At 43.0% G+C, this 15,812-nt stretch overlaps 2 protein-coding genes across 8 annotated transcripts in view; both read left to right on the top strand.

Annotated features, from left to right (window-relative positions):
• Positions 1-4,548, top strand: part of PARVB (parvin beta) — a 67,445-nt gene extending 62,897 nt beyond the window's left edge. For all 5 annotated transcript variants that reach the window (XM_041118215.1, XM_030041054.2, XM_030041056.2 and 2 more), the window contains one exon: positions 892-4,548. In XM_041118215.1, coding sequence (XP_040974149.1) covers positions 892-968 — 77 coding nt within the window. In that variant the 3' untranslated portion in view covers positions 969-4,548. The remainder of the gene's footprint in view (positions 1-891) is intronic.
• A 338-nt stretch (positions 4,549-4,886) lies between these two features.
• The window catches only part of PARVG (parvin gamma), a 28,220-nt gene continuing 17,294 nt past the window's right edge, over positions 4,887-15,812 (top strand). The window contains exons 1-5 of one of the 3 annotated variants that reach the window (XM_041129677.1): positions 4,887-5,036; positions 6,469-6,727; positions 6,818-6,889; positions 12,577-12,678; positions 13,184-13,248. In XM_041129677.1, coding sequence (XP_040985611.1) covers positions 12,600-12,678; positions 13,184-13,248 — 144 coding nt within the window. In that variant the 5' untranslated portion in view covers positions 4,887-5,036; positions 6,469-6,727; positions 6,818-6,889; positions 12,577-12,599. Of the gene's footprint in view, positions 6,728-6,817; positions 6,890-12,576; positions 12,679-13,183; positions 13,249-15,812 lie in introns of all 3 variants that reach the window. The other 2 variants (XM_030041328.2, XM_030041327.2) reach the window with 2 other exon arrangements.

The following is a 15,812-nucleotide window of genomic DNA, read 5'->3' as shown; positions in this document are numbered from 1 at the left end:
GCCAGTATATAAACTGGGGGGAGTTGGCCGGGGAGGCGGCAATCACTGCTTGGGCCTGGGCTGGGCTGGGCATCGGTCAGTGGGTGGTGAGAAATTGCATTGTGCATCACTTGTGTTGTATAATTTTGTTTGTTTGTTTGTTTATTATTATCACTTCCTTTGCTGTCCTATTAAACTGTCTTTATCTCAACCCACAAGGTTTACTTTCCCCCCCGCCAGCCCTGATTCTTTTTCCCATGCCACTGGGGCGGGGAGGAGTGAGCAAACGGCTGCGTGGTGCTTAGTTGCCGGCTGGGCTTAAACCACGACACTGTGGTATTTCCTGGCACTTTATTATCGTAATAGGTTGGGAGGAGGTGCTAGCAGAAAAGCTTTTTGTTTAGAACTGTTCTAGACCTGTTCCGGGGCCTACCATGGTAAGAAAGGATATTAGATAATAGAAAGCTTTGAGTCTGCTAAGAGAATTCAGGCTTTTTTTATTCATGGACTGTATCATTGCAGAGTTGTCGATGTGTGAGGTTCGGTATCTCATATGATGTGTGTGGCTACTTGTTTGCTGGTTGTGTGGCCAGTGAAGTTATCGGTAGTATTTCCCAAAGCCTTTATCCCAGGTCTCAGACAGAAATATACTTTCTCTGTAACCAATTTTAGATGAGGAAGGGAATTATCTTTCTTCCATTTCCCAGAGAAGTTAGCTGTGACTATTATCGTGAAGGTGTTTTGAAGTGCATCATATAGGACATTTAAAAAGCTTGACTTGGGAAGATCAGAACTCAGTGGGTTTTTTTGTTGCTAATCCCAGTGGCTCAGAGATGTGGGGACTTTTGTTCCTTTGAGGACAAACAAGGGAGAACAAAAAGTAAAGTAAGGATTTCTCCTTTTCTTCCACAGATGTTGTCAACTTGGATCTGAAGTCTACCCTCAGGGTTCTGTACAACCTGTTCACAAAGTACAAGAATGTTGAATGATCCTGGAAGCTGCTGAGGTCTTCATCCTTCCAACCTCCTTAGGCAGAAATTACAATAAACACGCCCTCTGCACGCTCCCGTTGTGCCTTATGCTATACTTCATGCATTCTTTCTACAGTTGATGTTGTCTGTCTGTAACTGTTTGTATGACAATCCCACTAAAAATAATGCATGTGTATTCTGTAGGTCACTTGAAAATGTGTAGATATTTCACACTTTTACCAGAAGATACTGTTGGGTCTGTTGTTTATTATGGTCAACAAATGTTATTTTGATAAAGGAAGTATACCACTAACTACTTTAATAAGCAGGGAAAACATGAGACCTTCCTCATGGCTGGAGACTCTTTGATTCTACAGTAGACTTTCTTTTGCATACTCCTTGGTTGCAACTAGCGTTTGATGGTTTTCCAGGCTTAAGTGTTAGCAATAGAAATTCAGCATTGGAATTTATTTAGAAGCTGAGCCTTTTCTGTTAAATAAGGTTTTGTATGTTCTTTTGGGTGGGTGGGGCTGAGGGAAATTACAAGCGCTATCTGAAGCTAATGGCAAAATCTGCAGGTTTTGTGTTAACCTCATGCTACTCAGTGTTATTTCTGTTTAGTGTTTACATAGAATAAGTCTTGCAATGGGATGACCAGCTAATCTTTTGACATCTATTTTTTATTTCATCTCCTTTCTAGGAGAAATCTGGTTGCTAGAACCACTGTCAGCCGTTAAGGACACAGCTTCAATCAGGTCAGTCAGGAGCTGGTCAAATAGGCACAGGCTGGATTAATGCATTTTGCCCCCAGTCCTTTCTGAAACAAATGCGTGGAATAATGAGCTTGGCAGTTTAAAGGCTGACTCTTCATTTCACATAGCTGAGTTAAAGGGTCAGATTCATTCCTGTTGGAGTTACTGGCAGCTGTACAGTTCTGGTGGGTAAGGCTTTTATAAACAGTTTTATATATTTTCTTTCCTAAACAGTAAAATTGAATTCCTGTAAAAATAAGAGCTTGCCTGTACTTATGGATTGCACTGGGCTATGTAAGACGTGGTATACATAGTGGAAGCCAATGATTAGCACTCAAATGTGAAGCTCTTTAGTGATCAGTTATGCTTCAAAGTAATTTCGTCGAGTTGCCCTGTGCCATCCCAAGAAATAGTCTCCTAGGCTCTGGCCTAGTCCTGTAGTCTTTTATGCTGTTACAGATTTTAGTGGGAATCTGTTTTAAAAAAGGATTGCTAGATTTATCTGGTAGACTCTAGTTACCTCATAGTACTTAACAGGTTTCACCTGTAGAGCTGTTCTGGCTGGTGATGTGCTAGGAGCAGCAGTGTGTACAAGGAGCGCTGGAAGATGAGCCATCTGAGTAGATTTTTGAGGAGAGCGGTGCAAAGGAAATGGGATTGTAATTTCCAGAGTAAATTATTTGTGGAATATGCATATAACAGCACTCCTTTCCTTGGAGTGCATAGGGGAGAGATTTGATTCCTGCTTTTATGTATCACAGCAGCAGCTTTTATGGGCAGCCATGATTTTGTGTGAAACATTAGGCAGAGAGCCCCAAAGAGGAAGCAGGTAGTATTGCTCTGCTCCACAGCCTTACTTGAGTCCTGTTGTAAGTAGACATCTTCTTTACCTAAGAATGGATTTCTTACACCAAACATTATTCACCCTTCTGAGTTCGGTTGGAAACATGCTATTTGAATGATATGATTTTACAGTTGGGATTTTCTCCTTCCCTCCTTAAACATTTTTTAATCTCAAAGGGAGAGAAATGGGCTTCTGCTTCTTTGTTTCATATTTTTGGGTTCTGAGTTCTAGTATTTGATTTATTTGGGTCACCTCCTCTCACACCTCCAAAAAAAAGATGGAAGGAAGTTGCCCTTTCTTTCCATGAAAAATTCAGATCTCATCTACTCTACAAGGTTCTGTGGGGAATCATTGCTTGCCTGTGCTTTAGGAGGGAGCTGACCTCTCGCTGTTTATACAGAGCATAGTACAATTGGGCTCGAATTTCAGATGGGGCCACTAGACTCTACCATGACGCTAGCAATTATTACAGAGGAGACTTCCAGAGGCACTAAGGCCTGGTGGGTCAGCTGTCCTGGCAAGTTAATGAAATTGGTCTAACTTTCGTGCTGTGAAATAGGGGTATCATGAGGCTGGAAGGTGATTGAACTGAAAGGTGTCTCAAACTTTTAGTTTAATGCAGTGTTATTTGTGGGAAACAAGTCTATTAAAGAGCTGTCATTCCACCCACCTCACTTCAGGTGATGTGGAAGTGCCAATGCTGTTTACATTCTCTGAGCTGCTGGGAAAGACCTCCAGAGAATCTAGTTTTTGAAATTGCAAGCTATATTAATATCAAAAGCAAACAGAAAATAACAAGAGGAGACTGATAAAAGCAGTTTGGCTTTGGGAGGGGAAATGGCTATTTCTGAGATGGGATTATACAGCTGGCATCTTTATTGCATGTGAGCAAATGTGAACATACTACCGAATTTTAAAAAGAGTCCCTGTTTTGTTCAGTTAGTGTTTCTGGTCACTCTGCAGAAACCTGCGTCCTTCCTCTACAACTTGAGGCATGAGTCCCTTTTAATTAATGTTCCTTACATTAATATCCCTGTCAGTCAAAACTGCAGGCTTGATGCCCTGAACAGGTTGGGGGCAGTTGTCATACCCTGTTTTGTTATGGTTTTAAGTCTGTTGGTAAATGCTGCACAGGGAAAACACATTTTTCATTCCTTGGCTCCTTGCTGTCTAGCCAGCTCACTCTTCCTTGTATATGCTGTATTTATTGGATTGGGAGCAGGGTGGATTTAACTGAACTGGATCTTCATCCCAATCAGTCCAGTTTCCAGGAAGAGCAATGTAGGTAAAGCTTCTTTAAACACCTGCTTTCGTCATGCCTTTCTGTTACATATGCATGATACTTCTTCTCCTCTCAAAAAGATAAGTCAATGTTAAAAATGTTATTCATGAACTCTCTGTGTTACTGGAGTTTTAGATATATTCCCTGGGTGCCAGTGGGGTCGATCCAAATCCTGTTGAGTTCATCTGGAATGCTGAATGCTCTGCAGCATTAAAGCTTCCACATTTTAAGTACTTAATGAATATCTGTCTTTTCCAGTCCGTACAACTTGCCTTTTAGGTGCATCTGCTTGACTTACTCAGTTCCAGTGAGCTATATTACCACAGAAGAAGCCCAGATATTCCTCAGCTGGACCTGTTTTTCAAGATGAAAAACCAACAGTGGCAGATTTTTTAAAATCAGTTTAAACCTTACAGGATTTCTTACCCCTATTCCCCACACCCCAGTGCTTTCAGTATTAATGTATTTTTTAAGAGTCTTTTCTACTGTTTTTAACTCTGTTTTGCTGTTTACTCTGGATTTCTAACTACTAAAAACCAGCCTTGCAGATAAAATTCTGGACTTGTCATGTGCTGGAGGCATCCAGCTTTGTGACAAGAGTTGTGTACTGTAAGCAAGTTACAATGCAATGCTATGTTTGCTAAAAATCACAGCAGGAGTGTTATGCATGGTTTGTGACAGTTGTACTATTTATTCAAATAAATAAATAAATAATGATCACTTGCTTTTCTACATCTTTTTTTTTTTTTTGCTAAATGGACAAGTCTGTGGGAAGAACTTTTGAAAGGTGAGCTTCAGCCGTCTTCTTCATCAGGGGTCCTAGGTACACGATGCTCCGTGCAGACCTAGCAAAGAAGTGATCTCATGTTTCTGGCCCTGGTACAGGTGATGAGGTTGTGTGGGCAGACACAAATTAGCTCTTCTGTAGGTTTCATCAGCTGCTTTTTTTTTTTTTTTTTTTAATATTGCTCAGCTACTGGACCTGATCAAGTTGTTTACCTTTTTCCTTCCACAAGAGGAAAGTAACTGAATTACATTCTCTGATACTGTTCGAAGACTTACAGCGCAGTTCTCCCGCAGAGGCGCAGGAGGGGACCCTGGCATGCCGAAGCCAGTCCTGTATTGTGTCTACAGAGCACTTGGGAAGCCAGAAGCCCGAGTAAGCCTGGAGTGACACTGAAAATGCCTGCGTGCTTCCCTTCGCTCTGGTATGGAGAGAGCATAGAGTGGCTCTCCAATAAAGCAAGGCTGTGTGGAGAAGCAGGAAAATGCATTATCAGAACTTGTTATTGGTGGGAGTGCTGTTGATTCCTTGAATTGTTCTGCAGTGGCTATTTTTATGTGAGGGCCAGGTGTGTGTGGCGGGGGGTGTGCATGAGGTGTGCTTTGGGAACGTACAGAAAGACTCGGGGGGGGGGGGGGGGGGGGGAGATGGGCATGAAGTCAAATGAGGCTGATACAGAATTTACTAGCACTGTTCTACAGAAGACCGGGTACTTCATGCACTGCTGGCAGCATCAGGTTTTGGACGAAAAAAGGTGCTTGTCCATCACGTGTTTTAGACTTGTTCTTTTAGCACTGACCCGCTGTATTGTGAATGAGGCTTTCAAGAAAGAAGTAATTTGAGTTGCCAGTTGAAGCAGGGAGAGACCCAGTAATTACAGATGGATTTCCCAATGTTTAATTCTTCCTGGACCCTCTGCCTGCTGATAGGAAACTGGTTTGTCCAAAGTTCCCAATAGCATCTTCAACTATACCTTCCTTTTGTTTTTTACTTACTGTATTTCTAGGCTGTGGCATGCACTTCTGTGTAGGTAAGAAGGTACTCTGCGTCTTTGCTAGTTTGATGTATTGTTGTGCTTGTTATCTGATTAGAAAATACAGTTACGTTTGCCCTTTGATTAAGGATTTTGGGTTACGTTCTCAGTTACTAAGAATTCATGGCAGCTGAAAATCTGTTTTCAACCCACTTTCCTTTATCCCATTTAGCTCATGCCAAACTATCCGTTCGTGTCTATGGCATGGAGCTAAACACAGGAGTCAGTCCCTTAAGAGCGTTAAAACAGACCAGCTTAATTAGTGTGGCTGTCTACTGTCTCATTCGGGGATTTCATGGAGGACTGTAGAGTTGCTTTTGCTTTCTGGAAGAGTTAACGAATGTAACTGGTACCTGAAGGAAATGTCCAGGGAAAGCGGTTGCTGTAGGGAGCTTTCCCTCTTTAATCAATGATGGAAAAGGGAAAGAAGAGCAGCAGCACTGCCGAGTGGAGATAACTCTTGTCTCGGATGAACGTTTTGGGCCCTGATGTGGCTAACTAGCTCTCTAAAGACAAATGAGTTAATCTTCTGCCTAGGTTTCACCTTCTACCAGGTACATAGAGTAGCGCTGATCTGCTTTATCAAATGCTCAAAGGACCATGAGTAAAAGGTGTAATGTAGCATGACGATTTTGTCTGTGGTTGGCTGTTTTTCTTTGCATATAATAATAGAAGTGCACTGTGAGTTGCCCCGGACGCAGACTAGCAAACAGTCACGCCATGCAGTACCGTGGAAGAACGATCATACCTTTCTAATACTTTCTGGTATTTCAGGAGTTGTGGGGTTGCATGTTTCCTGCATTTGTATTTCTGTTTATTTTAGTCTCCAGCAGGGACCAAGCGCATAGACAATTAAGTTCCGGATGTGACTGTGGTTTCGTTTTTAAGAGTAGTCAGTACCGCGCGGCACGACTTCCCGCTCACATACTCTGTGTGCTTTGCGCTGCCCCGCATGGGGGGCTGCAGCTTCGGCGCAGGACGCTCTGAGCCTGGGGGTCAGTCCCCTCTCCCCATAAATTTCATTGCGCCTGCTGTGAGAAGATCTTGGAAGAGCTTCTGGAGAATTGCTGAAGGAGAGAAAGGTAAGTTTGGGGAAAAGGACTCTTTTGGGTGCTTTTTTTTTTTTTTTTAACTGTAAGACTTTCTGTGTCCACATGTATTCTTCTTGCTAGGATGACATCTCTTCTGATGCTAATGAGCAAAAATGGCTCTTGAAAGGTCTGGTACTAAACAAGGAAGTAAAAGTAAGTTTTGAACTGGGCACACAATGCATATTCTCTTTTTTTTTTCTTATTTATTTTTTAATTCTAGTTTTCTGAAGGCAGAAATATTACTATTAACATTCCCACTTGGTTTTTGTTCCCTCCTTTGTGTGATCTATTTAGACAACTGTTCCTAGGAAATGTGTTTGAGGTAATGCGGAGTAGGGCTTTTGTGTTTTCAAACAGGAAATAAAACAGTTGAAACAATTTGGTAACATCAGTAAGTGCCTTGTGTATATTCTACAGCTAGTTTGTATGCCAGAGACCACCTGTAGCTCATTAATGCTTTGTATCGTGTATCAGAGATACATGGGAGCCAGACTGTGTGAAGACTCGTGGAGGAAAAGCGAGCTGATATGACCCACTTGGAGAATTAGTTGTTTTACCTGTCCGTAGTTGTGGCATTGCAGTGTTGTGCAATAGTCTAGCTCTTGGCCTAAGAAAAATTGTTGGCTGCCTCAGCAGGTGTCAGAGGAGAAACAAAACACTCCTTGACTTTAAAACGGACAAGCCCGTAATATCTATGACGTTGTCTCAGTAACAGAGAATGAAGGATCAAATTATGCCATTTCGTTTGAATAGTCAAAGTTCAGTTTTATTTAAAAATGCCATCGTGAAATACCTCTGCAATCAGTATTCAAGCTGTTGTCTCCTACAATGGTCTCTTCTGCAAGTACTGATAAATAACGCATGCAGGAGGATGGAGGCTGGAAAAAACAGCATGTCAGTCGCAACTCTGAACGGCAAGTTTGAACGATGGGCTGCAGAAGCTGGTTGCAGCAAACGTGGAAGCTTGCATGCGAGAACCAAATCTTCCATCCCTTCCTATTTTTCATTAAACGGCTAACCCCAAGAAGGAGTGCCAACCCAGTCATGTTCCATTTTAGGTTTTTTTTGCAGTAAGTTATTCTCTGAAAGGCTGCTGTCTAGGATCAAGCCTCACAGAAATGAAACTTGCCACAGGAAGGACTGCTCGTGAATGCTAATTATTAGTAATAAGCAATGAGTCTATTAAATGCTAAGGAACTGCAGTTCTCAGGCTCTGAAATGGCTGTGGGAAATCAATGTAGGTAAATGTGAAGTGAAACACATGGGGGAAAAAAAAATACTAGCTCTCCAGATAAATGATGGGCTCTGAGCGGAGTGTTGCTATTTAGGACTAAGATCTTGGGGATATAATAGATAGTTCCATTAGTGTCAGCTCGATGCTCAGCAGTCATCAAAAAAGCAAACAGTGTTGGGAACGAGGAGGAGAGGAATGGAGAACAACGCAGTGAACAACGAGAGGTTGCAGTGCAGCTCCCTAAATCTGTGCGGGTCTGGTTCCCAGCACTTCAAAAGGGCCGTGATAGCGCTGGAGAGCGTTCAGAAAAGGGCGACTGGGATGATCGAAGGTACTACGGAGTGGGTTTCCCTGTGAAGGACGACTAAGATGTACGCTGTGCTTCCTCAGTTTCGGAAAGAGATGACTGTCGAGGGTGTAGGATAGTAGTACAGTAGTAACATGGGTGGTAACACAGTGACGTGAAGAATGTGAATCCGTTGACCTCCTTTGCACTGTACGTAGTGGGGAGCTTCAGGGGAAGCTGCCAGGTGGCCGATGAGAGCAAGCGACAGGAGGTGGTGCTTCATGCGAGGGTAAAGGCACGCTCTTCGGCTCCTCACTGTCAATGGTGGGAGATACAGGTATGCAAGGGGTGAATGGGAAGTAAACGTGTTGACAGCTTCTAATTACCAGGACCCCAGTTTTGATTTAGGAAGGCTGAGCCGCAGGCTGTTGAAGTGTTTTAGGGAAGTATCTGTTAATGCTTGCTCTGCTTATGGTTTGGTTTTTTTTTTCCCTAAGCTTCTGCTTTTGGGTGCTGTAAGGCACTTGGACACTAGGCGAGCTAGTCTTACCCAGTATAGCAACTTTAATGCTCAGAGTAGGACACACAGGACTGAGGCCTTAAAGGATATTAACTTACACTATTGCAAATTCTTAATTTCAGGCCCTTTCCTACAGGCTACCAAATTTTAAAGACTGGCTTCTGATATTTGGGTTCCTTGGCCAAACAGAGACCAAGGCTGCGGCAGGCAGTACACGTCACTTTGGTGTGTAAATAGTCAAAGGAAATGTAAGAGATACACAAGTTGAGCATTGCAGCAAAGCTGAGTTAATGTAAATGGTGGTTTACACAGATGATTGCAGAAGGCTTACGAGCAGAACTTCCCAAGCGATAACAACTGTCAGAAACGTAATTAAAAGTAAGTTGTCCTTAGGTTGCTCCGTATTAACTTTTCTCTCTCAGTTAATTTCATCTGGACAGTCTTAACTCAGATAGTTCAGTTGTTCCTTAGGCACTAAATGACTCAATTTCTCCTATCTTATTTTACCAAGCAGCTTTTTAGAGACAGCATTCAGTTTTGCAGCCACCATAATGAAACTAATTCGCTTGTGACCCTTTTCCCTAGTGGCTTGCTGGGAATTTTGTACCTAATTTGTTCTACTAGACTGATGTGCAAAAGCATCCAATTGCTATTTTCTACGAATATTCTCGGCTTGGCAAAATCCATGTTGAAATACGTGTTCATAATGCACTCTGACTGGAACCTTTAATAAATATGTGAGAGAGAGCCTGCAGAGCAGCACCATGGTGTTTGGCATATAAAGCTATCAAGGAGATGTATGTCAGCTTGGAGATGTTCTATGGGCACTGTGCAACAGCATTTGCAGCAACTGCCTTGCTCCACTGTGCTTATAGGGCTGGGTCATCATAGCATCTCACTTCAGGCACCAGTGGTAGCAGTTGAGGCTGTCTCTTTGGTAACAGAATGGAGGTGGTAACTGGAAAATACAAGCCAGGGCTAGACTCTCATTTAAATGTTCTGGATTGCTCTTTAAAGGTGCTATGTCCACTCATTACATAGGGAGCCTTGATAGACAGGGCTCCTAATACGGGCATCTTAGGTAGACATCTTGTGTGAACCTCTAACATAGGGCATCTCGCTTTCTGCTAAAAAAGAACAAAAAGAGTCAGCCTCCCCTCTCCTACAGCAGCCCTGCAGCACTGAACTTCAGAGAGAAGGGCGAGCGTTTCCCATCCACAAACAGGTAGTGCTCCCAATTAGAGAGCAGAGCAGCAGTCCGTCCCGGCGGGTACCCTGCGTCCAGCAGCAGCTGGGATTTGATGATTCAGAGGAGTGTAAAAAGTCTTCCTGGTCATCATGTTGTCTCCTCTACTCTGGCTTTCATAGATTTTAGGACTGTCAGGAAAGGTGGGATCTCTTACTCATGCTAGTAGAGATGCTGCTGTGACAGAAACCATGTGCTGCCATGATTGTCCGGGACTGAGAGCCGTGATCCTTCTGTAGTTCCCTTCACCTCTGCAGGCAACCATTTATGTGAACAGTTGCAGTATATAACTCCAATTTCTTGCACTCAAATCAACATACATTTGGTTTAATAAAGAGCCATCTTCTTGCATGGCTGGATGGCTGGGTGCAAAGTGTTATGGTGAATGGAGTTAAATCCAGTTGGCAGCTGGACACAAGTGGTGTTCCCCAGGGCTCAGTTTAGGGGCCAGTTCTCTTTAATGTCTTTATTAATGATCTGGATGAGGGGATCGAGTGCACTCTCACTAAATTTGCAGATGACACCGAGCTGGGAGGGAGTGTTGATCTACTTGAGGGCAGGAAGTCTCTACAGAGAGATCTGGACAGGCTGGATCCATGGGCCAAGGCCAACTGTATGAGGTTCAACAAGGCCAAGTGCCGGGTCCTGCACTTGGGACACAACAACCCCATGCAACGCTACAGGCTTGGGGAAGAGCAGCTGGAAAGCTGCCCGGCAGAGAAAGACCTGGGTGTGCTGGTTGACAGCCGGCTGAGTATGAGCCAGCAGTGTGCCCAGGTGGCCAAGAAGGCCAACGGCATCCTGGCCTCTACCAGAAGTGGTGTGGCCGGCAGGAGCAGGGAGGTGGTTGTTCCCCTGTACTCGGCACTTAGGTGAGGCTGCACCTTGAATCATGTGTTCAGTTTTGGGCCCCTCACCACAAGAAAGACCTTGAGGTGCTGGAGCGTGTCCAAAGAAGGGAAGTGAAGCCAGTGAAGGGTCTAGAGCACAAGTCTTATGAGGAGCCGCTGAGGGAACTGGGGTTGTGTAGGCTGGAGAAAAGGAGGCTGAGGGGAGACCTTATCGCTCTCTACAACTACCTGAAAGGAGGCTGTAGCAAGGTAGGTGTCAGTCGCTTTCCCCAAGTAACAAGTGATAGGACAAGAGAAAATGGCCTCAAGTTGCACCAGGGGAGGTTTATATAGGACATTAGGAAAAATTTCTTCACCGAAAGGGTTGTCAAGCATTGGAACAGGCTGCCCAGGGAAGTGGTTGAGTCACCATCCCTGGAGGTATTTAAAAGACGTGTGGACGTGGCACTTGGGGACATGGTTTAGTAGTGGACTTGGCAGTGCTAGGTGTACGGTTGGACTTGATGATCTTAAGGGTCTTTTCCATCCTAAATGATTTTATGATTCTACAATAAAGTTTGTAAGAGAGACTATTCAGATTCTACTATCTGTAACTTTTTATTGAGTTTTAGTCTTTGCCAAGCTAAAGCATCCTAGTTTTTTTGTGGACTTGACTGAAAAACCTGTACGCAAACATTAAGATTGCAAAAGCAAGCACTTAAAACTGGACATTTCCTACTATGTAAGCTGCCTGTAGAGCCTGGCTCTTATCTTTTGTGTTGTCTGCGTAGGCAGCATTACATACCCATGGTTAAAAAATCGGACTCGTCTCCACTTGCACTGTGGTTTGAGTCATGGCTTCTAGAAGAGCCAGCTTCTTATTCGTAGATAGTTTCTGGTGATAGAGATGAACTTCAGCTGGTGTTTGGTAGGACAGCACATATAGGTGGCTATGCAGCCTTTCCACCCAGCTCCGACAACCCCGTGCCTTTCTCTGACTTCTGCTGTCCTCCAACATGACTCTTAGCTGTTTTGGAAAACCTTGCCCATGGTTTTGTGTTTGTTGGCAAGGTATTTTCACCACTGCATTGTTTATTGTCATTCTGCTTTCATTTGAGGACATCTGGGTTGGGAAGGAAAGTAATTTTCCAATCTGTGTTTAAAATAAAAAAATCTTTGAGAAGCCATGCAGCTTAATCTAGCAGGAAGATGGGATTGTCTACGCAGAAGCCTGTCATTGTTTCCCCACAGCTATACCAGCTGGTCTAATAAAGGAAACTGCTTATATTTATAAGCTTGTCTCTGTAACTTAACTACTGTACTCTTGATTTAATACTTCTTAAGTATTGGTCATTTTTATAGCAGATATCCATTGATACCTAGGAACTGAAAACTTTTTCATTTCAGTTGAAATAGGATTTTACTAATCTAATTCAGGTGAAACAGAATTAGATGGAATTAAGGCAAGTTTTAGTGCTTCAGGGCTTTTTTCCTACATTTTGATGATTAATAGAAAAAGGAAAGTTCTTTTCAACTTCTTTTTCTTTACACACATTTAAATACATTTTCAGATTTTTTTTAAAAAGCAATCCACCAGTCATGACATAGTAACTAAAAAAATCCTCTTCAGTTTGGTTGTTTGTTTGTTTTTTTTTTTCTTAGCACTAATTTTGATCTTTACATGCCTTTTCTCATGTTCCTTTTCCTCCCGTATTTTTTACCAGTTTACCAGGAGTGAGAAAAGACAATGGATCCAGACTTTTTAAATGTGTTTACACAGCCTGCTGGACTTAATCAATTCCTAGCTGAAAATGTCATAGCTCAAGGTATGTACTTTATGAACCAGGACAGAAAAGGTCCAAAGAATGACCTGAAGAACCAAGCAGAAAATGTGCACTACAAATGGATCATATATTTTTCAGCAGTGGTCCCATGGTTTTATCAGCAGTGAGTAAGCTGTACGTGTAAGTTGGGTGCAGACCCTCTAGAGGCAGATCATGAAGAAGCAACACAAATTCTAACTGGTTCTGTAAATGAAATTTAAATTTCACACGTAAGGATCTGACCAAGTTTGTTTTCCTCTTTCCAGGATTGTCCGTCTAGATTTTACTGGTTTGAATTACGTTGAAGCATAATTTCCAACAGCAGTCTTAATAGTCTGTTATACCATTTTCTTGCTCATAAGGAATCAGTTAAAATAAAAAATGACATTGTTTCTACATATGGCAGTTAGTGACACTGGGTAATATTAAACTGATAGCAGATTTTACAGCAAACTTGCATTAGTCATATCTGATCATTGTAATGGATCTTGTTTGCTTCCTTTCATAGGTGAGAAGAAGAAAATCATAAAACCAACCTCAAGAAACAATCCCAAATTGGAAGAATTAAAACTGGTACCATTTCTTTTACTATATTGTTTAACCCTCACCTCAAGTTGTTTTAACCTGTTGTGTTAATGCTCAGCCCTGTAAATTACCCAGCACTTTGGCCGCAGTCCCCCACTCTCTGTGGGTGGGGAGGAGCTGTGCTTTTGGCACGTGGGCCCCACACAAGTCAACCAGAGCTTTTGCTTAAGCGCAGCGCCAGGACGGCTGGGGCCGAATAAGACCAAGCTTCAAATGCCTGCATCACCCAAGAGTGGTCACTGCCCTGTGTAAAGTGGAGTGTAGATTTCAAAACTGAGTTTCTTCTTATATGATACCTCTCCTAACTTGGGATGTGTGGATGAGCCACACCAGAAGTACCCAGTTGCTAGTTCATTGTAATGACAGTGTAATAGCAATAGAATCCAGCTGGAACAGTGGACCGTGACCGAAAGCAAACCCACGTCAGCATTTGCTGTGACTGAAGAGAGATGTTCGGGTACGTGCAAGTTTGCTGCCCTGATCCCATGACAACAAGTTTCAGGATTGCTGTACTGATTTGCAACAGTCTTCTCTCTTGTCTTCTACCTCCAGCGGCAGCTGGCTCGGCTGCGATGCAGCCTGACGATAGCAGAGAGCAGAGGGAGAAGGGATGAAGGGTAGGCAAGTCACCCAGAATTCAGGAGAAAAGCTTTCAAGTTGTTGTATGGTACATTATATGCTTCAGGTAACTGTGAAAGATTAATCCTATTTCATGGGAAAGTACTTTATTTCCAAGTAATTTTCAAAATCTCTCCTGTGCATTCAATCACAGTGTTTAATGGTGCAGCCCAGGGGAAGGCTAGCATACTGAAATGTCCTGGAAGAAAAGTGGCATGTCTCTTATGAGACCAGCACTTCTTGCATTATGGAGACACTAAAATTGTTATAAATATTATGAAAACCAGCTTAGGCTACGTGCTGATGTGTGTATTATATGGCATTCATAAATCCATCAATACATACGTTTCTATATTACGTTTTCTTAAACCTTCATGCACATTTGATCAAAAAGATTTAGATTTTGTGTCAGGCTTTCACAATGTTTTTATACAAAAGAGAAAATCTGAAAGGTGGTGCTGCAAAATGCAATTATGTTGCCTACAGAGACACTGAATTTGTTCTTTCCAAACTGCCAAAAATGAAGAGCTTTCCTCAGTTTATGAAGATTTCTGTGAGCTTCAGTGCTTAATCCATTTCCCGTCAGAGACCCCTGAAACAATGTCCTTCATCGTCTAATTTCTTTTATTTGGATGAGGAGGAGGTGGAAATTGGGTCCCAAGGGAGGCAGTCGTCTGGGTGCCCATGGGTGCCACTGATTGCCGCCTTAATCTCAAGAGTTCACGGCTCCTCTAGAGAACAGATTGGGATGGGGTGGGGATGGGACAGGAAGGTATCTTCAAGGGAGGAATAAGGGAAGCAAAGAAACTTGCTTGGGAGAAAGACTCTGTTCTGCTGCAGTTTCATTTTGAGGTGGTTTTGGGGAACTAAGGAATGTGAAATGGCTCTCTATAGTTACTATAAATACCGAACTGCGTGTAAAATAGAAGACGGTTACATTTGAAAGCCAGTAGCAAACTTCTTGAAGTACTCCTTTTCCCCTTTCCCTATTTACTCATTTTTAGACACAACGCTCTGCTCTGCAGCTGGTCTGAAAGCAGAGGTGTGTGAGCTGCAGGCTGTGGATGTGGCTGCTGAGAGCCGAGATAGCAAATGAGGGATCTTGTAGATCTGTACTCAGCAGTACTTTCTGCTTTTCTGACTTCCATCTGGTTGTACCGCTGTGTTTGGGGTTCCGCTCTATCCCTCACACATCTAAAGCATTGCCAGGTCGTAACCTGCAAGCATTAGCTGAGGAGCACAGCTTTCTGCTCTAGAAAATTCTTTTTACTTCTTAGCTGAGGAAGTATATTACAAACACTTTGACAGCTTCTCAGTTCAGGCAAGTGCCAGCGCCAGGCATTTTTGTTTCTTGTGTGGTTTCAAGCATCTTGGTGATATTTCTTTTTTTTTCAAACTTCTTTTTACATTTTTGTTAATGTTGGCTAACTTACAGGGATCTGCTCTGAATTTTCTCCTCTGCTTACAGCGAGTGAGAAGGATATTATCCAGACAACAAACTCCAGACACTCACTTGTAGCAATAATAGCAATACAAGCAATACCCATCCCTCTTTCGAGAGGTTCTCGTTAACAGCCAGCTGGGGCTTCTGCTTTGCAGTTCTGCTTCAGCAGGTCATCTTCCCTTTCTATCCACATATGTGGATAAAACACGTGCTTGGGGAAGTGCTGAGGGGCTCCTTTGGTCTCCTGTGTAGGAGCACAGTGCTGAAGGAAGGGGCTGCAGGGCCAAGGGATGTAACTGGGAACGTGGTTCCTTTCCAGCTGTAGCCAGCCCTTGGCTTCCTGAGCAGCTTCCCCTTGCAAATGCAGGAAGGATATTGGAAAGGGCGATGGGAGGTGTATTAGGTTTGTGTGGCAAGGTTTTGTAGCGGGGGGGTTACAGGGAACCCTAGGGAGGTACTCATTGAGTGTCTTAACCTCAAGGTTGAGTTT

The sequence above is a fragment of the Aquila chrysaetos genome, chromosome 17, assembly GCF_900496995.4.
Source record: "Aquila chrysaetos chrysaetos chromosome 17, bAquChr1.4, whole genome shotgun sequence".
NCBI classification, from domain to species: Eukaryota; Metazoa; Chordata; class Aves; order Accipitriformes; family Accipitridae; genus Aquila; species Aquila chrysaetos.
Note: the sequence above shows the minus strand (reverse complement) of the source record. Positions and strands in the feature narration are given on the sequence as shown.